This window comes from Crocodylus siamensis, chromosome 7, assembly GCF_052110815.1.
Source record: "Crocodylus siamensis isolate JL-2025a chromosome 7, ASM5211081v1, whole genome shotgun sequence".
NCBI classification, from domain to species: domain Eukaryota; kingdom Metazoa; phylum Chordata; order Crocodylia; family Crocodylidae; genus Crocodylus; species Crocodylus siamensis.
The window spans coordinates 92,321,278-92,349,251 of record NC_143401.1 but is presented as its reverse complement, the minus strand read 5'-3'; the positions used below and the strand labels follow the sequence as shown (position 1 = coordinate 92,349,251).

General features: G+C 43.1%; 1 protein-coding gene across 15 annotated transcripts in view; it reads left to right on the top strand.

Annotated features, from left to right (window-relative positions):
• ADD3 (adducin 3) overlaps positions 1–27,974 on the top strand; it is a 157,721-nt gene that overhangs the window by 114,281 nt on the left and 15,466 nt on the right. For all 15 annotated transcript variants that reach the window (XM_090056965.1, XM_090056952.1, XM_090056958.1 and 12 more), the window contains 2 exons: positions 6,762–6,985; positions 25,464–25,602. In XM_090056965.1, the coding sequence (XP_089913091.1) occupies positions 6,791–6,985; positions 25,464–25,602 (334 nt within the window). In that variant the 5' untranslated portion in view covers positions 6,762–6,790. The remainder of the gene's footprint in view (positions 1–6,761; positions 6,986–25,463; positions 25,603–27,974) is intronic.

Here is a 27,974-nt window from a genome sequence, read left to right as displayed (position 1 = left end):
GTGTGCTATATTTAAACAACAGTATAGTTGGTTTCCATTACTGAGCACATGCTGCTTTCGGTAGCATTTTAATGATAGCATATTTAATGTGGTTTCCTTGTATGGGAATGCAAGATGAGAGGTGTCCTCCCCATGCTGATTGGGGGGGGAACCCTCATCTTGTATTCGAGTAAATATGGAAGCATGGTCAATTGAGAATATAACTACCTTGCAGTCTTAGCCACTGCCCTGGTCTTGCCCCCAACCTCTATATCATTCACATGCAAAATCCTTAGATGCCTGCTTCCATGATGCAGTGTGGGTTAATGCCCGAACTGCTCTAACTCAGGCTGGAATGCACCCATTTTGCAGCAAGGCTGCTGGTCACTCGGGATAACTGCAAGGTAAATGTTGCCCATTGCATGGCTGAAAAGTTAGAGAGGTGTTGGTACAGGAGAGAGGAAGTGAAGATGCTTAATGCCAATGTAGAGTTTGTTTCAGACGTCTATGTCCTTCCTACCTGTGGCCTTTTGAAAGGAAGGGCCCAGCCACAGGTGGATCTCGAATTTTGAAAAGGGGGGTGCAGATAGTACAATGCATCCTCACATGGAAAACCACACATTTTTCTCCAGCTAAAAATAAACTAGTAGCTTTACTAATATGCTTGGGGCCCAGCACTATACTAATCAGTTTAAGATTGAAGGAAAAACAACTACAACTTTATTGGAATTTGTTGAGAACAATCTGCAGGGCTGATTGGAGATAGGAGCTTCATTACCAGGAGCAGATGACAGCCTGCAGAACTGCAGAAGAAAGGGTAGCTTGATTGGCAGAACATCAAGACCATTAAAAAAAAGAGAGGGTCCTTAGCACCTGTGGCATGAAGAGTTTCAAAGGGATCAGTCAGATTACAATGAACTATGAAGTCAATTGACTCCCCAGCACTGCCTAACTAGAAGTGCTGCTCCCACCACAGGCACTTGGTGATCTCTTGTGGCCTCCTTTTGTAAGAGTATTTCCTAGCATCTTAGTCGCTTGGTTTTGATTTGCATTTTGTTCTTCCCTCCCTCCCAGCCTTGAAGACTTCTCTGTTACTACATTGCTTTTTCGTACTTGGCATTTAATCCAATCCTTAACAACAGTTATTCTAATAAAACAGTGCACTTTGTTATCCTGAGGATAAAACCTACAAAATATAGATTTCATAGATTTCATAGACATTAGGGCTGGAAGGGACCTCGGGAGATCATCGAGTCCAGCCCCCTGCCCAAAGGGCAGGAAGTCAGCTGGGGTCATAGGATCCCAGCAAGATAAGCATCCAATTTACTCTTGAAGGTGTTCAATGTAGGTGCTTGAACCACCTCCGCTGGCAGGCTGCTCCAGACCTTGGGGGCTCGGACAGTAAAGAAATTCTTCCTTATGTCCAGCCTGAAACGGTCTTGCAGGAGTTTGTGACCGTTCGACCTCGTCATCCCTTGGGGCGCTCTGGTGAACAGGCGTTCCCCCAGATCCTGGTGGTCACCCCTGATAAACTTATAGGTGGCCATCTTTCCTCCCTCTCCAGTAGGGTTCATGTGCTCAAGTTCCTGGACAGGATGCATTAACACAATACATAATACAGCAGTGCCTGCAGGTGGTTGCCGCTTGCCATCCTTCCCCCTTCTTGTTGCCAACACCGCCGGAGGCATCTGCAGGCAGTTGTTGATTGTTGCTGGCCGCCGCTGACAGGGGTGTCTGCTGGTGGTCGCTGACCACTGGTTGGTGTTTGCTCCCCTCAGCCATTGTTGCAGCTGTGGCCACCTGCAGGAGCTCTCTGCTCACTGCTGCTGCGCTCCCACCGCCACCATCGCCTGTGCCTGTGGGTGGTCGCCATGCCCCTCTAGCCTCTGGGTCATGCGTATTTCATGAGCAGCCCAACACCCTATCAACCCGGGTTCAAGCTCCCCTGCAACTTACGGATTAAACTAAACAGGATTTGGTTTAAAATGCCACATTTTATAAGATTGGCTTAAAGGATAGTCCAATATGTGAGTATGGCAATGCACCACAGACTGCTGACTACCTCCTTTCATGTGCAGTACACCTGTGCATGCAGGATGAGGACCTGGCAAGCATGATCAACTGGCAAAGTTCTGAAATGACCCATTCTGAGGTATTTGAATGAATTAGAAGTTTTTATGATCGAAAACTTCATTTTAAGTAGTAAGTAATAATGTCTATATTCTCCTTTAAGTTTTCTCCCTCCACTCAAAACAGTTGAGAGCCGAGCAGGAAGCAGACTGTGGGGGCTGTACAAAAAAGCAGCAATGAAGCTCTGTAGGAGCAATCCCTCCCCTTCCCCTCTGCCACACACATGCACATAACTACCTTTTACCTTGCTCTTGTACTGAACGATGGGTCCAGGTCCATGTGAGTAAGGGGGGTAGAGGGGGTGCTTTGCTAATGGAAGGAAGCAGAGTTGGATAACAGCTGGTCCTTTTTTTTTTTTTTTTTAACACTATCTTTATTGGCATGACTAGGTATGCAGATCTACCTAGCTGAAATGTAGGGAAAGACAGCTGTCTCAAGTGTCTGGGAGAGGACACAGTGCACCCATGTGAGGTTAACTACTGTTTCAAATCTGATCCTTAGTCCTTTTCAATTGTTGACTGTTCCTGATCCCAAAGCAGGTTGCTACATAGGCATTTTTTTGTTTCTTTCCCCATGTTGCTCCCTATAATATGTCCCATTAACCCAGCCAGCATACTCTTCATCGTGTGCATCCAATTCCAAGTAGCTAATGATGCTAAAAAGGTCCTAGAAACTCCCTCTCCCTCTCCCTCTTTCTTGATCATGAGGAGAGGGACCTGGGGCCAGTAGCAGCATAACAGTTGAGTTGACATTGCTGCTTGTGGGGCTAGAAACCTGTAGATGACCTCAAGGGAGAACCCACTTTGACCATCCTGTCCAGAAGTTCACGGAGCGTAGAACCTGGGTTTCTCTATCTCTTTCTCATGTATATCGCTACCAGTCACATGCTAAAGAAGAGGCAGATACTGATATTTGCAAAATCCATGCATGTTTTTGAATAAGTTTTCCCTTTACTCCTTTATGCAAGATGGGAAGAGACAAACTGCCTGTTTAATATCTCTGGAATATTTTCCAAGCTGAATAATATGGGGGTGTCTTCACCTGGCGTGGAACATAGCCATCTCTGTAGGTGGGATGTGGAACTGGACTAGAAGTGCACAGTGTTTCCTGCGAGTTTAGGACAGGAGATAAAGAGTTACAGTATTCTGTTTAAAAAGTAGCTGCTTATGTTAATGAAATCTCTATTTGGGTAAATCACAAAATATACTGCAAGTGTTTGATAAGAGGCTCTAGCAGACAAGGAGTTTTCAATAACCCCAAGCATTCAGTCTTTATAGCCATCTAAAAAAGATACCTCTGTCACAGTGCTGAAGTGTTTTGCTGCAAGCATCCCATGTCATGCAGCAGCCCACGTTTGACACTGTAGCTCCGGATGGGATGGCTGCGGGCACTGAACAAAGGTAATGTGCACATGTAGTCTCAGTACAAGGATTTGAGCTCCGATTCATGAAAGCTTATGCACCTTATTAACAGGCGTGTCATTTGCAGATCAAGCGAATTGATTCTTCTGCTCCATTCAGCACTGGTGAGGCCTTACTTAGGGCTCAGAATTGGGTACAGCACTCCACACTGCAAGCAAGATGTGGACTAATTGGAAAGAGTCCAGTGGAGAGCAGGAAAAATTAAGGGCCTGGGAAGCGAGACTTATAAAGAAAGGCTTATAAATGTAGCCTCTGCCAGTGTTCCCTTTGTATGGCTCTGAAATCATGTCTTCGATGATCATGACGTTAGGACCCAAACTAAACTTCTCATCATCCAGACTGTTGTCATCCCTACCTTGTTGCAGCTGGGGAGGAGCCCAAGGTCCACAAACTAGCCCCTTGTGGGCTGCATGCAGGCCATGGGCCACCAGTTGAACATTGGATGCCCCTGAGTTAGTTTAGAAGGTGCATCTCAACTCTGCTTTCTGTTTGACTTCCAACTAACACAGCTAGCTACCTCTGTTCAGGGATTTAAATGTTCTATCCTTACTGACTCAGGCAACAAACTAAAGAAAAGGGAATGGGAGAGAAGGAAAAAGTGAAATTTGCCTCAATTTAAAAATGTCTTTGAGAATGTAGGTAGTGCCAGCCACATATTTGAAGTTTTCTCTTTATAGATGAATGGATTATTCTGCCACTGTAAGAATGAATCGTAAAGTAGCTAATAATGTCCTACAAACTTTTTTCAGTAATTTTTAGAAGTCTAACCATAAATTGTAATCAACCCAGCCAAGTGGATTAGCAGCTGAGCAACAGGTTGATAGGATTAGTACAATTTAGGAGCATTTTAGGAAATCTCCTTGGGATAACATAGTTCCTGGGCAAGGAAAGTAGGAGCAGGTTTTATAGCTTTCCACTATTTCAAGATGGATTCTTGCTAGCCAAGACATAGAATAGTTTTGACAGTGGTTTCTAAGCAGGTGGTTTCCTTGGCCAAGCCTTGAGAGAGCAGATCTTTTCCTGGCATAAACTGTTATTTCTTTTAAGTCTGCAGTGAAATGACAAGATTTTACACTGCTTGAGGAACTATGCTGCAGTATATGAGTAAAGGGTCTGGGTTCAGTCTGTGGTCACTAGCAATGGGTGGTGACATGGGGGACCACTGTGTAACACAAAACATCTTCCTCTTATCGATTTCCGTGTTCTCGTTAGTCATACATAGAGATCTTCATGAAGACTGTGGTTTTCCTCTTGACCTCCATGGACAGAACAGCAACGCCTAGTTCACTGCAGACCAGATGACACACTTGTACCCTTTCCTGTGTCCCAATATTATTGTATTTGAGTAGTCTTGATCATGGTAGAGGCAAGCATTATTTCTTCAGCAGTTAATTTGTTTCTTGAGACTGAGAAACTATCATCTCGGTACTACACCCTAGCTTCCTGACCCTCGATCACGGTCCATTGCATTCATTACAGTTTAAATGTCTGCTTCTAACCATGTTGACATTTATTGCACATATACGTTGCTTTTAAACATAACATACTTTTTCTTTAAAAAGTGAGATTTTCAAATCTAGCTTGCTACCACAATACATGACATTTTTCCCATTATATAATTTGCTTAGTTTCAGTGTGGATAAGAAGGCATCTTTAATATAATATCTTTAATATAATTACCAGGGATCCTGGTTTTCTCCGTTTAAAAAAAAAAAAAATCAAAAGGTCTCTGAAAAATCCAAAACTCTCTTTACCCCCCCCCCCAATTATCTGATTAAAAACGCCAAATCTGTGTTTTTACCCAAATGAAACACCACTGAGCATGTATGTGTGTGTATTGGTTGAACACAATGTTTTATTGATATATTTACAACTTTAAAGCAGTTTGGAAGCCTACCAGTGCCTCAATCACTATAATAAAATAAATTCTAAATCCCTATATATCTTGGCATTTGATTTTGGTTTCTCATGGAAAATCAAAGCTCCCTCTGCCGCCTTCACTCACCAGGATGCAGGTCCAGCTGTGGCTGGTGCTGAGCTGCAGCTAGACCTGCTGCTTTGTGGTGCTGAGCAGCCCTGATATGTCGGTGCCCCTTGCTCCCCAGCACACACCCCCCCTCCGGTCCTGCCAGTGTCACCCGCACCCTTCTGCCCTACCCTTGCCCACCCTGCCAGCTCTTCCCACAGTTCCCATCCCAGCCCTGCTGGCGCCCCTCATTCCTGACCTGCAGCCCCATGCCCCTCCCCAATCATGCCGGAGGGGAGCCTCCAGTTGCCCCCAGGTCCTACTTACCCCAAAGGCTGTAGGAGGCAAAGTGAGCCTGAGCCAGGCTGGTCTCAGATTCTCGGGGCCTACCCCCACCCCCTCTGGACAGGTTTTGCACTCTTTTTGCAGGCTGGAAGAGAGATGCTTGCAAAAGGGGAAGCCCACAGTTTCCTGCTTCAAAGGGGAGAATCCACATTTTTCTTTTTTAAAGGGGAAAAAGAAATCGCATTTTTCCACAGGACACAACAACCCCAGATCCCTAATAAGTTACACACAAATGGAAGAAAATTAGCACTGTAGATGCATCTTCAGTAACTGTGCAACTGTAGTTCTGTGAAACAGTCGCAAGATCTTTTCTTGCAGGTCCTTCTCAGTGTTGAGGCACCATCTGGTGGCCTGTTGAGATCCACTGGCAATCTTTAATGTAACCAGAACTTAATTGATTTTCCGAAGTTCTGAGATGGTTTGGCAGTGCTGTAATTGAGGATTGCCCCGACTTCCTCAGTTAAGTTAGGCAGCAAGCTCTGACTCTGTAGGATGTAGGGATCCTGATATCTTAACAGAATTAAATAGAAGATCTGCAAGCCAAAAAATGGAAGAGCACAGTAGTGTGAGGGAATGCATTTTTATAACATGTTAAGGGTAAGTTTTTTATAAAATGCTCTGTATGTTCTGAACATACATAAATCCTCTGAAACAACCGTTGCATTTCTAAAACTTGACTAGATAAGTTTGAAGTCATAACTGAGCATTTCCACGGGCTTTTAAATTAATTAATAATGATTATGTAACAAATATTTTTGTTTTAATTTGTCTGCCCTTCCCTCCCCTCCCCTCCTCATTTTTTCCTTGTAACAAATGCATTTTAAGGACTTGTCATTTGCCTGGCTGGGGTGAGAAAAAGCGTGTCTAGGCTCATAAAGTTTTGCTTTATGATGTTTTTAAATGTCCTCTTATTGTTCCAGGTGAAGAGAATAATCTACAGTATTGAAGTATGAGTGCTGATGCCAATCAGGGGGTGATCACAACTCCTCCCCCTCCCAGCATGCTTCACAAGGAGAGGTATTTTGACCGCATCAATGAAAATGACCCAGAGTACCTCCGGGAGAGGAACATGTCTCCTGATTTAAGGCAAGACTTCAACATGATGGAGCAAAGGAAGAGGGTCACTCAGATACTGCAGAGTCCCGTGAGTAGGATTAAGAAAACAAAAGAAACTAAAGATATTTTTCTTCCTTTCCAAACTAATATTTGAGTTATTTAAAAATAATAATAATAAGCTTCAGTCTGCATCACAACTAACAGGGATTTCTTGGGGCCATGAAACTTTTCACAAGAGCAATCAATAGACAGTTTATACAACATCTTGTTTGCATAGGTTTTTGTGTGTGTGAATAAACAGCCCCTTATTGGAAGTGTTGGTTTTTCTACTGATGTTTCATGGGGTTATGCTTCATTACAGTTGTACAATAGCAGCTAGCTGGTTGCAGGGGCTTGATCAGAACAAGAGCAGGGACGAGACTGAAGAAGTCATTGGCCAAATGTGAATAAATTGGAACATTTACGTGGAGATCTGCTTTCTTCTTTTATTTTGAATACTTGATTTAGCAGTTGCATCAGAAATGCTCCTAATTCGAAAGATTCAGAGCTTTAAAACTGCACTGTCTGGGTTTGTTTACAACTAGTCTGCTTTCTCATATATGTGGAAGGAGCATTGTGTGCACAGTAAAAAAATTCATGCACATCTCATACAAATTCAGTAATTGCACATCTATTACGTAAGGGTGCTAATTTCATCAGGAGCCCTGGGAAGAACAAGTGTCTCCATACCCCCTGCCCTTCCGAAGGAGCTAGTCTGAACCCCAAATATTATGTAAATTATCTTATTAAGCATGTTTGAAAATCTGTGACACCTGAAAATAGTAGAGCTGCCAAAGTATTCTGAATCTTTCTTGTTCTTTTCCTTGAATCAGTTTTGTTTCGAATCATTGTCTCTTCTCTTCTGTTCTCCCATAATTTGGGGTCTTTACATGCAATTTCTTGACATTTTCCCTATATAACAAGATTGCAAACAGCTGTTAGTAATCACCCGATTATACACGCCCAGGAATAATAGGATTGTTCACTAAAGTGTTATCTTGGAGCGCCTTTTAGATTCTGCATATCGCTTTCAGTCTACATAATGAATACCCTGTGACTCAGGAATGTATTATATGCAAGTCACTTTGTGGAACTTGAGTTTTATATCAAACTTTTTTACTATTCAGAAAATCCTCTAAGGGAGTATTGCATGGTGAATTAAACACGCTGCTTTTTGTTCGGGAAAACAACTCGGTTCCAAATGATAAGAACTGGACTGTAACCTGTAGTAATCAATTATTCACAGACAAGAGGAAGTAGATGTTATAAATTCTCAAATAAACAGAGTGAACGCCATATACACACACACGCCCCCCCCTTTAATTTGAAAGGGAGACGACTAAATGCATTAGATTACACAGGTTTGATTTTTTTTTTTAGACATAATGTTCTTTTATTAATCTAAAGCCAGGGAAAGTGTGGAATCTTACAGGTTCAACTGTCCCTAGCATACTGGAGTGAAAAACTACATTTGTCTAGTCCACCAACCAGTTCTCATATGCTGTGGTTGCATGGGATGCTGAGAGCAGTAGAATGGATTGAGGAGGTGGTTCCCCCAAATTTAACTTTTTTCCATCAAGAATTGGAGGCCAAAACACCTTCATCAGCCCCCTGCTGCGAGAGGAGCTGAGTCCAGCAGTTTCAGCCAGCACCATTTGGAGCTGCCAGTGTTTTAAAAGTTTCAAATCATAAGAATAAAATACTTTGGAATATCAGCTTGGGCCTGGAGCCTTGTAGATATGTAGCAACTGCCAAAAAGAAAACTGGCAGGCACTTTCTTTTGGTGATCAGGCCCAAATGAGTAGTTGTGCTTGAGTGGCATCCATCGCCAGAATATCCTTTCTTTGATTCCCTGCTCCACTGTTGAAATAGAGGATGTTTAGAGGTTTCTGCTACAATTCCTCCTTTGAGGAAATGAATTTTTTTTTAATATAGTGTCCAGAAGAAAGAATGTCCCTGAGGCAAATTTCATCAAATGTAGAGACATTTATTTGTTGCATCATTTTGTACAGGGGCTAGATGAAGTGGAGATGGTGGACAAATGCCTCAACTGTGGGGTCTTAGTTTCAAATTATTTTGAGACAGAAGTGAAAACAATTTACTCGGTTGTTTCTTGGCCTCTTCTGAACAATTTGTCAGCATTGCAAAGTACCAGAAAGCTGCTCTCTTGGCAATCTGTTTGGTATAGGTTTCAGCTTTGGATAACATTTGAGGTACATTGGTAGCATTATTTGACAGGCATGCACAAAAGCTTGCTGGTATTTGGTTCATATCTGGCTAGTCCTGTGTCATAAATACTAAGTTGGCTGGTCCTGTGTCATAAATACTAAGGCATTCACAAAAGAGTATTACTTTTAAAGACCAGTTTTGTCACAGGTGTCATTTAACCTGATTTTAGTATGTCAGAATTTTATTATATTATCTTCAGAACTGAACAATGTAATCTTTGACGTATCTGTTGAGGTCAGAGCTGAAAGGCTTTTCCCTCCTGCCCAGAACGGGGCAGAACCATTTGGTTTTGCTGAGTTGTACATTTATTTGTTACTTAAAGACTGTGCTGTATTTGGGAGGTCTGGTTGAGGAGCTCCGAGCTCCTCAAGGGACAAAACCTTCCTGCAGAAATCCACAGGCTAGGTGGCCTTCTGCTTGGAGAGTTCACAGTTAATTTAAAATAATCCTATTGGCAGATTCATTTCAGAAGAAGTGAGTGAAGTCTCTGGGGTGCTGACTACATTGTCGTGTGTGTGTGTATGTGTGTAAGCAATCTAGTATGTGTGTGCTTCAGCCCTGATGTGAAATCTGTGTGTGCCATCACAATGGAAGTATTGAACAACAGCAAAGGAAAGCTGTCTGCTTGTCTGCCATTCGTTCCAACAAAGATCAGCAGCCAACTCTACAGGTGTATTGACCAGATCCAAATAGCAGCGACTAATGGCATTGTGTAATGTTGCCATGTGCCTTTCGTGGCTGGTGAAACACAATGCTAATACTCAACCATGCACAGAGCAAGAGCTCTGCCTCTTCCCACTTAGACAGTATTCAAGACACCAGCATTGGAGACAACTGGTCTCACAAAGTGCTACCTGATACTCAGTTTCCCTTTCCTATCTCAAACCATTTAAAGGTTTTGAAAAGCCATTTCCCCTAGGGAAACTCAGATGTAATGTCCTAGACCTGGCTGATCCAATTTTAAAATATGGCACAGAAACGGTAGTGATCATTTTTTTAAATGTATTATTGTCAGTGCTTCTGGATAGTTTTTTTCCTATTAATACATAATAAGCAAGCTTCTTTCCTCATTTTTCTGGATTGTTGAACATGTGTTTGTCAGCCATAAGTTACTGCTTGTTTTATTTTTGAGAGTTGGCAGGAAGGTGCAGCAATCTCTAGAGATGGTTCTGCACTTTTAGAACTGTCATCTGTTCTCTTCCCCATTTTATTCAACAGCTATGCCAAGCTCCTAACAGAGACTGCAAGACACCACTAGCTTAAATGCCAGAATTGTGCCGTTGACAGAATGCAGACATCTTTTGCCAGCTATTGTGCTTGAATTAAATTCTCTTCTGAATGAAGACAAGCTGACTCCACCTGTATCCAGGCAATACTGAGATGAAGCTATTCAGCACAAGGAAAGAAACGCTTAGCAATGATAATTTGACAGTGGGTATTGGTACCACCGTCATCAAAATTGAATACATCATGGTTTCTTCAGTGATCCTCATTATACTGGTGTACCACGGAGCAACAGTAGCAAAAACTGTCATCGCAGGCTAGGTACAGACATTCAAAAAGCCTGAGGCAGAATCAATCTAAGTTTTATGTGGTTTTCTGTAAGCATACATGTAGTTTAGATCGGTAGCAAACAGAACACAGACGTCTTTTGGTGCGGAGGGGGAAAATCTTAGGCCGGCTTCTGCCATTTTTAAACCGATCTGTCTACCAAACTTCTGTTCTGTTACGGGTGTAAAGCAGTTTCCCATCACTTACAGCAGTAAAAGTATAATTTCTGTACCTGGCCTCATAGTTTTGTTTTGTTAAGAGACTGCCTTGGTATGTCAATGCATAGAAATTGCAATGCTCAGTAAAATGTGCAGTAATAGTAGAGAGATCTCATTGGTTGATTACTTGCACTAAAGGACCCGGTCTTATTGGTAACAGGAAATTAGGGATTAAGTAAATGACTGTTTGGACTGCATTTTGGAGTATGGTGGAGTTTTTTACATCACTGCATTGGAAGGGAAGCTGCAGTTTGGAGGAACTACACTTTAGAGCAGCTCAGTGAAATGGATAAGTTTGTGTATTACCAGAAATTTAGTCATGGGGATACATTTTAAGAATTGATCAGAACCTACAAACCATTATAATTAGCACCTTGATGATCTACTTCAGATCATTAGAATAAAATAGAGCCATCAGGTCTAGTTTAATGCATTTGATTTAGTCTTTTACAAGGTCAGGAAGAATAAGTGGAACGAGTGGAGTTCCAGCTGGGGTGATGAGTCAAACTGCAGGAATATATGTGAGCATAAAATTGCCTGACTCCATGGAATATGTAATAAAGGGGTTTGTGCTTAGGAGGAATAAGTGACTAGTTGTTGTCATCTGTCAGGACTGCAAATCTACACTTACTTTCCCCCATGCTAGAGGGAGAGGATTATTCTGGGTTTTTTAAACTGTGCAGGGAGTTTGTTTGCACAGTTTTTTGTGGTGTTTTGCTTTAATTTTCTGTTGGATAAAGAAAATGGTTATCAAAACACTCCAAACACGAAGGACTACCCCGGAGCCTTCTCCAGTTTTAGCCTATCTGTACTGCCAGGGCCTCTCTCTTTCTCAGATGTCCTAAATGTTAAAAGCCTGTTTCCATCTTGCATGCTGCCTTGTATCTTTTCACTGCAATCTGGAGTCATGACCAGGGAAGAGGTAAAAGTGACCTGCCTGTTCTACTTCTCCCTTGCCCCCCAGTTGAGCTGCTTAGAGATTGCTTACTTTCAAACGCTTGTAGAAAGCCTGGGTCTCCAGCCCTACAAATGCCCTGGTTTACTCTGTCTCCTATCAAACAAACCAGCACACCTGTTTTTGCACTGTTGTTCCCTTTCTGGTGTTCCCTTTTCGTTGAAGTCTTCCAGTCTTCTTTCCAGGGATCTGCGAGGTAGCTTCAGCATTCAAACTGCTCTTCCCCGCAGAGGCACACGAGTGCTCCTAGTCCTTTCACTGGGATTCCCTTTCCTTCTAGTTCTTCCAGGCGGCCTCCATGCCCAGGCTTCCCACTTGATAGGCTTCTGCTTTCTGCACAGCCCTCAGTTGATGCTTATTCCTTGGGTGACCCCTGCTTTTTATCACCTACCCTCCTCTTAGCTGGGCTGGTTTCAGATCATCTGCTCCCATCATGTGACACTGGATATCATTTGGTGAAGATGAGCCCTAAACCCCGTGGGATGTCCCACTGAGCACTTCAGAGAAATATTTAGGATGCCTTAGAAGCTTAAAACATAAATCTTTGAGACATCCCACCAGGAGCAAGGCTGCTTCATAAAGACAATATGCAGACATGTATATCTTGAGGATCCAAGAATTCCAGGTACCTAACATTTGTCTTCACGCCAGATGGGTAAAGAAAGAAACTCGGGTTCTTGTCCTGTCTTATGATACCTCTGCCTCTTTTTCTATCATGTTATGTTACAACTGCGTCTAACTTGTCCATTATTACTGCTGATATCTCTTTCTACAAGTCACATTGAACTGTAGTTTTCAACTATTTTCATGTTAGGGTAATTTTTTTTCAAACTGTTCCTTTATTTCCCTCCCCCACCAGCCATATTTGTGTCTTCTCTACACACTTTCATATTTCTCTCTTTCACAAGTGTCTGCAACTCCTCCAAACTTGGTATAATCATTAACTTGGTGTTATGCTCTTTACAGCATTATTGCAGATAATAAAAGAAAACTAAATTCCTTCTCCTAATGTGATGTTTCTCCTTGTGTCTGCATACCATGCTTATATTCCTTTTAGACTGAAAACAGTCATTTATTAAGATGTAGATCCAAACCAGTTTGAAATAATTTTGAAGGCAGGTGTTTGAGAGGTAGTGAAGGTAACTCAACTCAAATGTATTATATCTCATACTTTGTTTTCATATGCCACTTTTATAACCATCAAGAAAGAAAAAGGAATCGGATTTATTTAGGTAGATCTGATTTTTCATAAAATCTGACCGCATATTGCTTATGGATCCATTATCCTCAAAGCCTCTAATAACAAATTACTTTTTTATATTTGTTGCATTATTTCAGTACCAGTAGAAGTCAGGTATGCAGCTTTTGCCAGGGAGGGAGGGATTGATGGTAGGTACTACATTTACTTTCTCTGGCTTCCACTATGTGCCAAATTTCACCACTTTTTCAAGTGATGTAATACCTGTGTTTGTACAATATGATGCCCATTGAGCTCATATCTCCCAGTTATTCCTGTTACTTATTACTGAAGGGTTGTATACGTTATTGCTTCCTTTGCCTGGTCCTACCGTACACATTAGGAGCTGGTTGTAAACACCTCCTCCTTTGCCCCTCTTCTCCAGCCTCGCCTTGCCAGAGGCTCTGTGTACCTCGTATTCCCTGGGCATGGTGTGCCTGGGCTCTGCGTGCCCTCCCATGCCTTCCTCCTCTCATGCCAGGCCTCTCCGGGGTAAGTCTGCCTAGTAGAGCAGAGTGTGGTGGAGAGATGCTCAAGGGAGCTAAACCCCAACTAACTCAGGTTCCAGAAGCTATGTAGCCCAGGGAAGCAAGGTAAATCCATCTCAAATTTAGTAACTGCCACGGCTATGACTGTACCTGGTACTCGGGCTAGTGCAGATCGGTATGTCTGCATGACGCCAGCATGCACATGTGCCAAAATGTATTTAATTTTCCTTATTTATAAATGATTTTGTTTTCTTTTTCTCTGTCCATTTAGCAGCCCCTTTTTCCCCTTTTGATAGCAGAGGTAACTGCTGCTTCGTCACCCTTATCTTTTCCCTGCAAGCCTTAACTGAATAGATGTTCGTTGCTGGCTGACTCCTCCCTTTACAGTGTAGGGTGTTTATTTTGAAACTGGGATCCTGGCTGCTTCAAGGGAGTGGAGATCACTATAGCCAGCTACCTTCAGAGGAAGGTGATCTGAACTAACATCTCTGTTCTTTCCTGAGAACTCATTCAACATCACATCAGCCAAGACTGTAAGCTTTATTTATGTATTATTTTATACTGTTAATGCTTTTGCTTATACATTAAAATGCATTTAATCTTCCATGTGACGGTAATCTTGGAGTAGTCATGATGATCCAAGAAATAGATGAGAGGCAAGGATTTTTGTTGCTGATATCTTTGTTGAAAGAACTGAGTTGTTGGGATAGACTTAGACAAGTATTCAAATGCAGTATATTCTTATGCACTGCATTTGAAACCTTGTCTAAGTCTAACCCAGCCATGCAGTGGGTTCATTAAAAAAAAAACCACCCACTAAAACTTAATTTCTCTCATTTTGTCTTCAGAGAACTGCAGTCATAAAAGGGTAAGTGAAAGCAGGATCTCTTTCTGAATGCTAGGTACAGACATTAAAAAGTCGGAGGCAGAATCGATCTAAGTTATGTGGTAAGTGGCATAGTTTAGATCGGTGACGAACAGAACACACATTTGCCCTTTGGTTGGGGGTGCAAATCTTAGACTGAATTCCATCATTTTTAACCCAGTCTGTGCACTGAACTTCTGTTCTGTTACAGGTATAGACTGGCTTTCTGTCACTTATACTAGTAAAAGTGTAATGTTTGTACCTGATCACAGACACCATTTTGCTTTGTTCTTGGTTATCTAGTACCTTTGAAAGTAGACACTAGCACAACTCAATTTAGGAGTATTTTTCTAGTGGAAAATTTGTTCTTGGCATTTTCATGCAAATAAACCCAATATCAAACTGAGGTTGTCAATGTTCTGGACAAGAGTGTTGCTCTGTTGGTGTACCGTCTGAAGTACTTGTGTATAAACTGAATGCTGCTGTAGCATTTTATTTATGATTTAAAAGATAATGAAAACTCTTCATGTCCATGGAGGTGTATTTCATGTAGAAATTGATGAGCAACAATCAAGAAATGATTTAAAAGAAAGATGTCTGAATACTGGTAACTCTTCTTAGTCCTTAGAGAACTCTATGCAGATCAACATCATTATGCTCTGCAATATATCTATCTATCTATCTAGATATATAAAAAGAGGAAATTGTAGTACTGTATTATAGGTTATTGTAGCAGGTTACTTATTCTGGTTTTAAGTCTGTTTTAGTTGATTGACAATCCCTATACATGAGCTAATGTACAAGTTCATGTATACATTGATTTTTTTTTTTTTTTTTTACAGGCCCAGAATTACACTGTCAGCTTACATTTAGCAATTTATCTTCCTGAAAGAAGATATAGACAAACCATTACGTGACTGTAAATCAAACATGAATTCCCCTGTTTTGCTGAGATCTCATTGCAATTTAACAGCAAAAAAATCTTTTAAAATGGCACTGTTTTTGCTTGCATCTTTGCTTTGCAGATCTGTTATTTGTCTTTAGAAGATGATTATATACATTCATTTTATAAGCTATTTGATGATGTAAGATGGATCATACGGTATTAATGCAGCTGATATCTTCTATCAAAAAGAAAGCATGTTTATACTACAGATTTCAGGGTAGCTTTTAACAAGTCACTTTGATACTGGAAGCACTCTAGGCATTCTTTGTAGGCTAAAATAACTGTTTTCCAAAGGTCCCTGCTATGGCAATTAGACTGTATCTGGTACTTCAGCTAGTCTAGGCATATATACACTAAAATGCAGTCTGCACAGTAGACAGCTGAAAAGAAATACTTGAAACATTGCCTTGTAATATTTTTATTAAGTGTAAGTTCATTATTTTTGATCTCTTACATATTACTGGGGGTGTTCCTTGTCCCATGGTTCTGTTTTCTATAATTGATGCGCCTGTCTTCAGTGTACAGTAAACATGAGTTATTGTTTGCACCACCTGCCATTCATGTTTTCTCCCCATGTTAAACCTCTTGACCACCTTAACTTATGGTGTTTTAAGTTAAGTTGGCTGCTCTGTCAGGGCAATAGGTGTAAAAAGCAGCTAAGCAACCGTTAGCACATCTGCTCTGAAGTGTGGAAGCAGGTTAGTTCCACTTGCATGATATTAGTCTCAGTTTTTCTTTGTTTCCCTCTTGTACCCAGAGGACAGAGAGGTTCTCCCCCTATTCATGATGGAAAAATTCATAATGCAGCTCAACCCACTGCAGCACAAAGCACTACGGTGTGCTCTCATACTTAGTGCCACACACGGGTGAGTGCAGTGGCCAAGTGGCATAGCTCGATTGTTAGTTCACGGTATGGCTACTCTCACATAAGCTAGACCAACTCAAGAGAGATGGTAATTCAAGTATAGGTGGCACAAAAAAGCATTAGACTGCCTTTATTTTAAAGATTTGATTTTCTTTTTTGAATTCCTTTCTAAAGAACCACAATTGAAAGCTCTGCAAAATGTGTTATTTCCGTAGTGCTGAAACGTTATGATACAGGTCCCATTTTTAGCATTAGTGCTAAAGCTGGGCTGAATCTTCACCGGTGTAAACTACCGCAGTCTGCTGAACTACATTAACACTGATTTACTCCAGCTGAAACACAAGCCTAGGAGAGCTTTGGAGCATTTTGTCCTCGGAGTTCAATTTTGTTCCTATGAAATTCAGACTCCTTATTGTAAACTGGATTGCAAAGTGCTGAATTGCAAAATGCAGCGTTGGTTAACAAGATGAGCCAATCCCTTCAGACAGTTGTCTGTTAATGAACGAATGGTCTAAAGCCACTCTTCACTTGAGCTATAACTGGGTACTCTTCTTCAAGCAGCTGTGTCCAGCTTTTCAGATCACAGCCTCTACTTTGCATGCAGACCTTGTCTGCACATTTTTAGGAATGTTTCTGGAATAAGCAGGTGATGAAATCTATGCTGTGGCTGCACAGGCCATTACACCTAGAGAAAGAAATAAGCTAGTTTAAAGCCCTCCAGAAACATGTATATCATATGTATCCCGTATATATCAACTCCATGCTTCAGTACTTTGATCGACTTGAAACCTGCAGAGGTTCCTAGTAAAGACTTTTCACATCTACCCAAATAACTGGTTTAAATCCCACAGCTACAACATTCCCTTTTTTGAATAGTGTTGTGCATACATGGCCTGAATAACATCATTTTTCATTCCTCTGACAGTTGCTACAGTTTATTTTCCTTAGTCAGCATTTTCCAATCAGGTACTCCAGCTGAAATTACTCTGGCCATTTCCACTTGAAAAATGTCTGCTTTGTGCCACTTTTATATCTGCTCTTAAGTGTAAACCTTGAACATGACCTCTTCTGTGTGTGAGGTCATGTGCACTTGTAACTAATGCTGAATGTCCTCTAGTATAAACTTAAAATAAATCACATCAGCGAGCCCAAGCAAACACGTGGCCACTTAACCTGGAGCTCTGGTCCCAGAGTTAGATCTGCCCGGGCAGCTTGCTGCAACCTTGTAGATGTGGTGACAAATAGAGGCCGAACAGTAACAATCTACTAAAAACTGAGTTAGCGTTATCACCGTGCCTTACTGTGTCAACAGAAATTCTCTTTGAAAATTACATCCACACACTGGTCTCTATTTCAAAAATTGCCCTGGAGGCGCACCATTGGCTTCCTGTTCTGGCTTTATTTTATCCAAAGATCTCTTAAAATAAGCAGTGAGGTAGTTTTTCACGTGAGTTACCATTTTTTGATAAATCAGAATTGTACCAAAATAGTTGTCATAAGGAATAACTGCAATAAATGTAAAATATGCTCCTGCAAGCCCCAGGTAGCAATTTTTTAGATATCCATAAAGTAAGACAAGCCCACTGCATTTTAAAGTAGAATGAAAAATACACTAGTAGGGTAAATATAAAGCAGAGAAGCATCAGTGCAATGCATTCTGGATAATTTCAGATAAATACTTTTTTGCTTTTTTTTTTTTTTTTAGCTGCATCAGTTTGCTGAGGAGCGAAATGAAAATGCCATGTTTAAGTGTGGGCACTAGGGGTTGTAATATTGCTGGTAATTTTTTTAATTAGTTTAAATATACTTATGGGTTTATCATAAGTAATATAGTTTGAAATTAACTGCTGTGCAGTTGCTCTACTTAACATAGCACAGATTAACTATTTTTTCATTCTTTTTTTAAAAAAAAAAACAAACAAACAAATCACTTCTATACAATTTCTGTCTCCTATCTCTTAAATAAGTGTATGTTAACAGATCCCCGTTTCCTGAATTCATGCTCAGCTGAATGGGCTCATATTTCCTGAACTTAAGATGATTCTTGGTGGACAGTACGCTGCTACCACAAGGATAATATTGCGGTGAAAGCAGAGAACTGAGGTGGGAGAGCCACATTCCTGTTTTAGCTGTGTCACATACTTGCTTTGTGACCTCGGGTTATCAGTAGTGGCAAACGCTTTCTCCCATGAGCAACCTGATTGGCCTCAGGGAGACTACCGATGTGAAGCTTATCAGTGCAAGCAGGACTTGATAACCTGAATCTAAACTTTACTGTCCATCTGTAAAGTGGCAGTACTTTATTGGCATGTTTATGAGGTCCTTGGATGTCTCTGGAGGGGATGTACTCTGAAAATACCTGACAATGAAGCATTTTGGTCAATCGTTGTCATAACTACCATTGAAACGGAAAATGGCCCTAAAACTGTAGCCATGTGATTGATCATTCATGCAAGAGAAGACACCTGCTAGACTAGCAGGTTCTGGCAGAGTTGTCTGGTAGGGTTTGATTCATAGATGTTTGGGTCGAAAGGGACCTCAACAAATCATCGAGTCTGACCCCCTGTCTGGGCAGGAAAGAGTGTTGGAGTCAGATGACCCCAGCCAGACACCTATCCAAGCATACACGGCTTGAATAACATCATATTATGCACTGGGGCAAAGTGCCTTTGGGTTGGCTGTTGTTAGCTCTTCGAAAACCTTTCTTTAATTTGTGAGTTAAATGACTGTTTACTACAAGAATTGGGGGAAAAAGGAAATGCATGCATTTGTCTGGCTTCCTCAAATTATGTAATATTGTAGGGCTGGTTGAATAAAAGCATCTCCTGGCTCCCTGCTCCATCTGCTCATGCATTGCTCTGGCAATGTGAAGCAGAGCCTTGTCCAGCTAGTTGTGTAGGCTCTTTGTGCAGAGGAACCCCTGTGGCACAGAGTGGCTAAGGGTTTAGATTCAGTGTATTTTGAACTACAATAGAAAAGAAACAGTGTGAGTAAGGCTCAAGTGTTGGCGGGGGGGAGAAATGACACAAAAAAGAACATTATTAAGATGGCACTTAAATTCCTTGTGAACTTTGGAAGAGTCACTTAAACCAGACTTTACGTTGGCAGTCACTACTTGGCTGTTCCTTATTTTGAAGCGTGGCAGGATTCGATTTTTTTATTGGTAAATGTTCATAAAGGTTGATTTCACCTCGCGCTTGCAGACCTTTGAAAAGTATTTCCAACATTAATAATCAAAATTTTTAGAAAGAAAAATGATGGCTGATGAGAGAACTGTGCTGACCATAGTCTGGACTTCAACCCCCAGAAACCTCAGGGGACGGTGAACAAAGGTGAAGTCACAGCAGGAGTTATGTCAGAGCCAGGACTCCTGCCAGCTCTGTCTCTCAGCTGGCGGCAGTCCTACAGTAGTTACATTTGTGTCATTAATAACTTCTCTGCACCCACACCTATAATTTCACACAATCCTGAAAATCTAAATCACTAAAAATTGAAATAAATGCTTAAAAATAAAGATTGATATTATGTCAAAATTATTAAAAAAGAAAAATTGAATTCTGCCAAGCCTATTTATTTTCCATATATGTAGCTTGTGACCCCAGTCTTTGGTTTCCAGAAGCTCTGTGCATGCTAAGCAGTCTGAACAACCAGGCCCTCGGTGGTTTTCATTAGGGATCCACAATGGATGGAAACTTTTGCCCTTGCACTCTGCCTCCAGTCCTCATCAGCAGGGATCCAGGCTTTCCATTTGCCACAGAAAAATGCGGATTTTTTCGTTTAAAGGAGAAAAACCTGGACTTCCCCATTTTGGGGAGAAAATCTCAGATTTTCTTCTTTAAAGGAGAAAAGCATGGTGGGTTTCCCCTCTGCAGGCTGGCAGAGTTGCAACCTGCAAGGGGTTGGGGGGAGCGGGAGGAGGGCAGTCAGGCAGGAGGTGCCATGTGCACACATACACATGCGCGTGGCTGCCAGGCAGCCTGGAGAGCAGCTCCCACAGCTAAGTCAGGGGGGACTGAGGGAGCTGGGCAGGGTTCGGCCTGGAGCTGCTGCCCAGCTTGAGCGATGCTTGGGGCCCGGGGGCAGAATGTGTGGGCGGGGGGTGGGACGGAGCTGTGGGCAGCTTGTCCGGGGTGGAGGGCGGGGCAGGCTGGCTCCCTGCTGCTGTACGGTCTCCCGGGAGGGGCATGGGGTAGGCTGTGGGCTCGGGCTCCCCACCCTGCTACACTTCCCTGGGGTCTCCAGGGCCCGCCGGATGGGACCCAGTGTGGCAGGGCAGGGAGGCTTGTGCCGCTGCAAGCCAAGGGACCCCCTGCCCTCCTGGAGGTAGCAGGGGGCACAACTGTGTACCACCACTCCTGCTGCTGCCTGGCGAGTAGGGGGTGCCATGCCATAGCGGTGCTTGGCACATGGAGGCGGCACAAGCTTCCCCGCCTCGCTCTGCTGCCCCGGCTGCTCCTGGGGCCTCTGCAGCCCAGCAGATGGGAGGGCAGCAGGGTAGTCCAGAGCAGGCGGCCTGCACCCACCCCGCTGGACGGGCTCCACTCTGGCCATGCTCCCTGTAGGGGAGAGGGAGCTGGACTCCGCTCTGCCACAGCAGCTGCCGCCTCCTACGGGCAGCAGCTGGGGCTCAGGTGCTGCTGCATTGGGGGGGCTGTAGCCCCGGGTCTCTGGCCCCATTGCCCTGGCAGCTGGGGGCCCCCTCTGGCAGAGCTGGAGGGGTGGGGAATGAGGGGCACCAGCAGGGGTTGGGGGGCCGTGGGTGGGGAGTGATGGATTTTGGGCTTTTAATCGGAGGACTTGTGATGTGTGTTTTGTCAGAGAATTCACAATTCTTAAACTGAAAACCAGGATCCTTGCTCATGCGTAAAATGATAAATTTGCCTCACCCCTCCAGAGCTTGGGCATGGATCGCAGGATGAATTAATGTTTGTGAAACTTTTGGATAATGTCATGGGCATTATTGTTTTCTTATGAAGGCTTCTGATCTGTTATCTCAAGGGTTGTCAACCGGGGGTACATGGGAAGTCCCAGGGGGTACGCAGCAGAGAAGCAGGGATACTTGGGAAGCGCCACTGCTGTGCGCTGCCCTGCTGCCGCCACCGCTTCGTGTTTGGCTCCTGGGGGGAGGACCCCCACCCCTGCTCCATGTCTGGAAGTGGGTACCCACCAGAAGGGTACTCTCCTTTAAAAAGGTTGACAATCCCTGTGTTATCTTATTAGACTTTGACTAGCATGCAATAAATAAGGCTTGAGTGACCACACACTGAACAATAAAGAGAAAACAAAATATTGAACGGTTGTTCTTTCAGTGAGCATCTAACATCCTGTGCATTAATGAGGCCTGAACCCTTTGGAAAAATAAGTTGTGATCATGTAGTTACAAATTGGACTATAATGTACATGGCCAGGTTGGGAAAATTGATGCTGAAAAGGCCACCTTAATTTTGGTATTTCCTCATGTTTGAGTGCCTCTCTTAATAACATTCTTGTAAAGTTTTTTTTTTCATGTGGAATTTCCTCTCTTCCCTTGAAGCACACTGGTTCAGCAGTAGGGATGCCACTGCCCACACCTGTCACTGGAGCAGAAGTAGGTAATCCTCCTCCCCATGGACCAGCCCTAGAAGAGGCTGGTCCTTTGCTAATGGGTTGCACCATGATTTGCTGACAGCAGAGGGGTGGTGCAGCTCAGGAAGTCCAAGCATGCTCTAGTAAACGAATGTTTCTAAACCCGTTTGCCCTCCACGTGTCCCCCCGTTGTTCATGCTCTTCTCCCTTGCCAGCCTGTCTTGGTCTCCTCCTTTTGAGCTTTCTGTCAAGTCCCACTCTCCATCCCCCATTTTTCCCCTCCCCACATCCAGTCCAGCCACTCCATCCCGTTTTCTTGATTCCTCGTGTAGCCTGCCTCTCCCCTCCCTGCGCCGGCCCAGAGTCACGGACACTGCATCTGGCAGAATAAGACCGGGACTAGGAGCCAGTGAGGAGAGTTTTGGTGGGCAGGGAAAAGGGATCGAGAAGAATTGGAAACATCTGGGCAAACAGACTGGGAAAGGGAAATGGGAAAGAAGACACAGGTGGGGTGAGTAGTCTGGAGATAGAGGCTGACTCTCCCCACCCCAGACTCTTGGTCCAGCCAATCCCAATTCCACTTTCCCCCCACTTCATTCCCAGTTTCTTCACGCTCTTTCCAGCCTGTTCCTTTTCCTTCCCACTCCAGTCCTGCTATTGCCGCAGTGAAAATTGAGTCAAGTGGCCACTTCCCACAGGCTGCAGGCGGAGGTCATGTACAGCATGGGAAAGAGGATAGATAGCTTCTTATCCTCCATTCTTCTGGCATGGTCTGCTGCACTTTGGGGATGGCGAATGCACGGTCTTAATCAGTACTAAGAGCTGCGTGTGAAGGCAGGAGGATGTTCAGTGGGAGAGAAACTTTGGCTATGTTATCTGTTAATCTAACAGCTGTCGAGAGCAGGTAGGAAATATGGTCTAGACAAAATTATTATAATGAGAGTGTACACCTAGTGAAAAAACTACGCTCACAGTAATTACCAATAGTTCAGTATTCGACTTGGAGGGTGCATCAAATGGGGGTATTCAGGTGTTGTCCTGGGCCCAGTGTTATTCAATATGTTCATTAATGACTTGAAGGGTGATATAGAGAATATACTTAAAGGATCTGAAGATGGCCCCAAGGATGGGAGAGGAGATGTTACAAGCATTTTTGGAAGACCATCCAAAATGATTTTGATAAATTTTTAGAAATAGTCTGAAATCCATACAATGAAATTCAGTAAAAGTAAATGCAAAGTAGTATTCCTAGGAAGGAAGAAGCAGGTGCCCAATCAGAAAATGGGGAATAACTGATTTGGCAGCTGTACTACAAAAGGATTTATAACAGATGGTAAACTGAACGTGATTTGAAGTTGCATAGAAGGCCAGTGTCATTCTGTGATGTCCTAACAGGAGGGTTGTACACGAGACATAAAAAGTAACTTGTACCTCTTGAGGTCTCCACTTGGCAGTAGGGGCAGAATCAAGTACAGGGTCCAGTTGTGACTACCACATGTCAAGAAAGATTAGAAAAAAGAAAAAAATAGAGGAAGTCAAGATAATGGTGACAAAAATAACAAGAGGTTTAGAAAGTCTGACTTATTAGGGAAGCTTGAAAGAATGGAGTCTGTTTTTAAAAAAAATGGTATGTGAGTATATTCACTGTTCTCAGTGGTGGCAGATGACAGAATAAGAAGCAATGCTCTCAGGTTGCAGCCAGGGAAGTTTAGGTTGGATATCAGGAAAAACTCACCAGGAAAGTAGTAAAGCACTAGAACAGGTTAGCTCCATCCTTGGAGGATTTTAAGACCTGGCTAGACAAAGCCCCGGCTGGGATGATGTAGTTGAGGCTGGTCGTGTTTTGAGCAGGGAGTTGGACTGGATGCGATCTCCTGAGGTCCCTCCAACCCTCATTTTCTGTGATTCTGTATGATAACAGATTGTTATAAAAGATGGGAAATGATCGGCGATCGATTTTTCTCTCTGTCAGTTAGGGAGAGGATAAGAAGCAATAGTCCTGCGTAAGGAGGTGCGGAGTCTGCCTGGCTGGAAGCCTGGGGGCCAGCTGTAACCGATGACCAGTAAATGAGAATGGGGCTACAGAGAGAGTTAAGGTTTTCAGGGGGGGAGAAGGAATGAGACTGGTGTGCTAAGAGAGAAACACAGAGCCTAGGTGGCCCCTCTACATCTGAAGAAAGACCACAGGTGTGGTTTGGTTTGTTATTTGCATGTTTGCTGTGGGGACAAGGACAAGGTTGTCCCAGGTGAAATGAAGCAACTGGAAACCTGAACTCAGAGATGACTGGACTGGCCTTGATAAGAAAATTGGGGGTGTGACACACTTTCATCCTGCCTTGCAGCAAAGATGACTTCAATATTTCTGATGATAACGGGCACTTTTACACATGCTCCAGGGGTGGGGTGGGCTCTTTAATTAGAACAGCTCCAAGAGGCGCTCTAAGTAAAGTGCCACCATGTCTCGTGCATCAGCATCTCTGCACTTAAAAATGGCAGCGGGGTTGCTTGAACTCAAGCTCATTCGACAAACTTTAGTACAAATGTCCACACTGCCTTGTCTAAATGTGGGGACGCTAATGCATGAGATGCAGGAGGCTGCTGGAGCACAGCAATTGCCATGCTCCAGCAGACTCGATTAATGGACTCGACACTAGAGTTCCAGTGCATCAGCGCAACCTTGGCGGTCGTGTATAGGCGCCCAAAGATGGCTAAGTCTGGGAACAGATTACTTAAAGAGGTTATAGAATCACCATCATCAGATGTTTTTAAAGAGCAGGTTAGACAAACATTTGTTGGGGTGGTCTAGGTTTATTTGAGAGTCCCTTGGAGCAGAACAGTGAACCTCTTGAGGTCTTTCCCATCCCTACATTTCTTCTATACTAACTAGTGAGCCCATGTGAGCTGAAATTTTTCAGTGATTTCTAATTTAACCAAATACAGGCAGCTTTTCACAGGCATTAATGTAGGTATGTTGTTTTCACAAATACTATAGCCCCTACTGTTGTTGCACAAATTCCAAGTCCCTACTCTACATTCAGGAGGGGGGCTATAGTTATTCAATTTACTACAATTTTGTAACAGCACATTTGCATTTCCCCAAGTCTCCCGAGTTGACACAGCATAGAAATTTCAGGCCAGATCGTGTAAGTCTGGCAAAGCTATAGGCAGCTGAAAACAGGGTCTTATGAAAAGGCTTGGACAGTGGTACCAATCTCTCCTTCTCCCCTCCCCAAAATAATCCCACTGGACACTTTCACACGTGCTCCGGGAGTGCGGGGAGAGGGGGCGCTTTAACTAGAGCGGTTCCGAGAGCTGCTGTAGTTAGTGCACTGTAGCATCTCATGTATCAACATCCTCACGCTTCAAACGGGTTCTATGAGCTTTAGATAAAGCGCCCCCGCTGCCATTTTGAAGCACGGGGACACTGATACATGAGACGCAGCAGCTGACTGGAGCACAGTAATTACCACAGTCCAGCAGACTCAGTTAATCGAGTCTGCTCCGACATGCCGTAACTACAGTGTGTCGGAGCAGCCTCACAGCATGTCTACAGGGACCCATTGTTATCAAAGACGACTTTCCTTTATGATTCTCAAATGTTTCCGCAGGCTTTCCGAGAAGACCTGGAATGTCTTATTCAAGAACAGATGAAGAAGGGCCATAACCCAACTGGACTGCTTGCATTGCAGCAGATTGCTGATTACATTACAGCCAGCTCTTTTGCAGGTTTTTCTTCATCTCAACTCAGTAAGTGAATTAAGTGTGTGATTGATGATATATATTTAAATTTCTCTCCGTGTTTTAGCAGCACCAGAGCCTCTTACTTCCTCTGATTGGAATTTCTGCTGTAGCTTGTTTTACCAGTTAAAACCGTATAGGTGGTGGCCTAAGTAAATAATTTACTTTTTCAACTTACGCATTCTCAAAATGTTTGGTTGGTTCAGGATAACAAGAGGATATCAGCATTATTATGTGCCCAGAAGCTCAGTTATTCTAGAAACTAGTAGTAATCAATAAGTTCACAATTTATCTCAACAAACTAACAGTACTTTTTACATATGCATCAAAGTGCTAAAATATAAGTAACGTAGTACCTATCATAACTTGGCACTTGCCTTTACACTTGTTTTACATGTTCAAGGGGAAAGAAATTTATACAAGTGTGTGATTAAATTCACAGATGTCAGAGGCATGAAATAGCTTGTAATAAATAGTAGTGTGTGGTTATAAAGAAAAAATTGAGAGTTGTTGCCAGGATCCTGCAAAATTAAATGTTATGGCATTTGTAGAAGAACTCCTATATCTAATTTCCAAGAACTGGAATAATTGAAACCAGTAAAAAAAAAAAAAAAAAAATCATTAGTTAAATATTCATGCAAGTGTCTGAGTTAACAGACAAATCTGTCTTTCTAAACTGTTCTCTCCATTGCCTGCAGACTCGGAGGTGCAAATAGGATAGCTGCTTTCATGAGGTGATTTAAGATCTGTGGCTGGAAAGTCCGGCTTTGACTGTTTCAGGGCCTGGAAGCCAAAGGAAGTGGATGCTGTTCAGCACCTTTGAAAATCATAGGGCATGAAGAGATGTATTTGAATCTGAGTATATTTCAAATACAGCCTTTGTGCCATGCAGACATTCAGCCCTACCCCATCCCAGAGTGCTTCAAAACAGCCATTTAGACATGCAGCAGCATTGCTTTCCAGCTGTTGGGGGGGGAAGGAGGCAGAGATCTGCTGGAGCATGCAGACGTTCAAGAAACGCTTCAGAAGGAAGCGCGTCAGAGTTGTTCCTTTTTTCCACCTATTGTTTTTTAATTGCTTCAGAGGCACTTGGCGCTCTTCATACAGCACATCTGTCTGTGGCCAGTGAATCGGAGAGCTGGAAGAAACCTTGAGAGTCATCCAGTCCCACCTGCTGCCCCAGTACAGACTACCCTTGTCCATGAACACTGCGTGCCCCTGGTGGCTGGGGGGCATGGCAAGCTCAGTTGGTGACCACCCACAGGCACTGCCGGCAGTGCTGGCGGCGTCTTTTCTCACGGGGTGCGCCACCGCGCTTAGGGGGTACATGTGCACCCCCTATGTGTCACCAGTGCCCTTGACAGTTCTTTTTCCAGCCTTGTCTTAAAAACCTCTGATGTCTCAACTTTCCTCAACAACTTGTCCCACTGTCCTATGGCCTTTACAGTTAGGAACTTGTTGTCTGAGGCTTCATCTAAATTTTGCCTTGCTGCAGTTTTAACCCATTGCTTCATGTCCTGCCTCCGTGGCTAGGAAGAAGAGTTGTTGTCCCTCCTCTTTATGGCAGCCTTTCAAGTATTTAAAAAATGGCTGTCATGTTCCCCCAGGAAAGTATTTGTAAAGAGGCGGAGAAAAGAGTTTTCTTATTAAGATTTGACTCAAGCTGTCCAGAAGTTGAAGTATTCCTGCTGTAGTCCTTATTACCTTCCTAGAAGTGACTGAGATATCTGTTCAATTCTACAAAGTCTAGTTTTTAAAAAAAATCCCAAGAATAGCTCGTTAATCTTAAAGCTATTGTGGGAACTGTCCACAGCAATTATTTATGACTCCTTGAAGCATGAAAGAGTTCAAAATCTTAGTGGTGCTTCAGAATATTCCTCTGCATCACCACCTAGCTCTTCCCTCAGAAGTTGAAGACTTTCACATTATGTTCGGGTACAACTTCTATCCAGGGGCTTCTGGGGAAGTCGCTAGAAATGACTGCAGCTGATGCCACCTAAAGCAGAGGTCGGGACTAGATGACTTCTGCAGGTCCCTTCCAGCCCTACTTTTCTTTGTTTGCTATGAATTGCAGTTCTTGTATATGACTAGTGATGGCCAGAATTGAGGCTCCGTGGGTGCCTGTATATGTGCCAGGAAGCTGCTCTGACATGCTGGAATTGCAGTGCGTCAGAGCAAATTCGATTAATCAAGTCTGCTGGAGCATCCTAATTAGCGTGCTCCAGCCAGCTTCTGTGTCTTGTGTATCAGTGTCCCCGTGCTTCAGAATGGTGGCAGGGGTGCTTTAACTAATGCTCATTCAACAAGCTTTAGATAAAGCATCCCCACTGCCAGTTTGAAGCATGGGGATGCTGTTACATGAGACACTGCGGTGCTTTAAT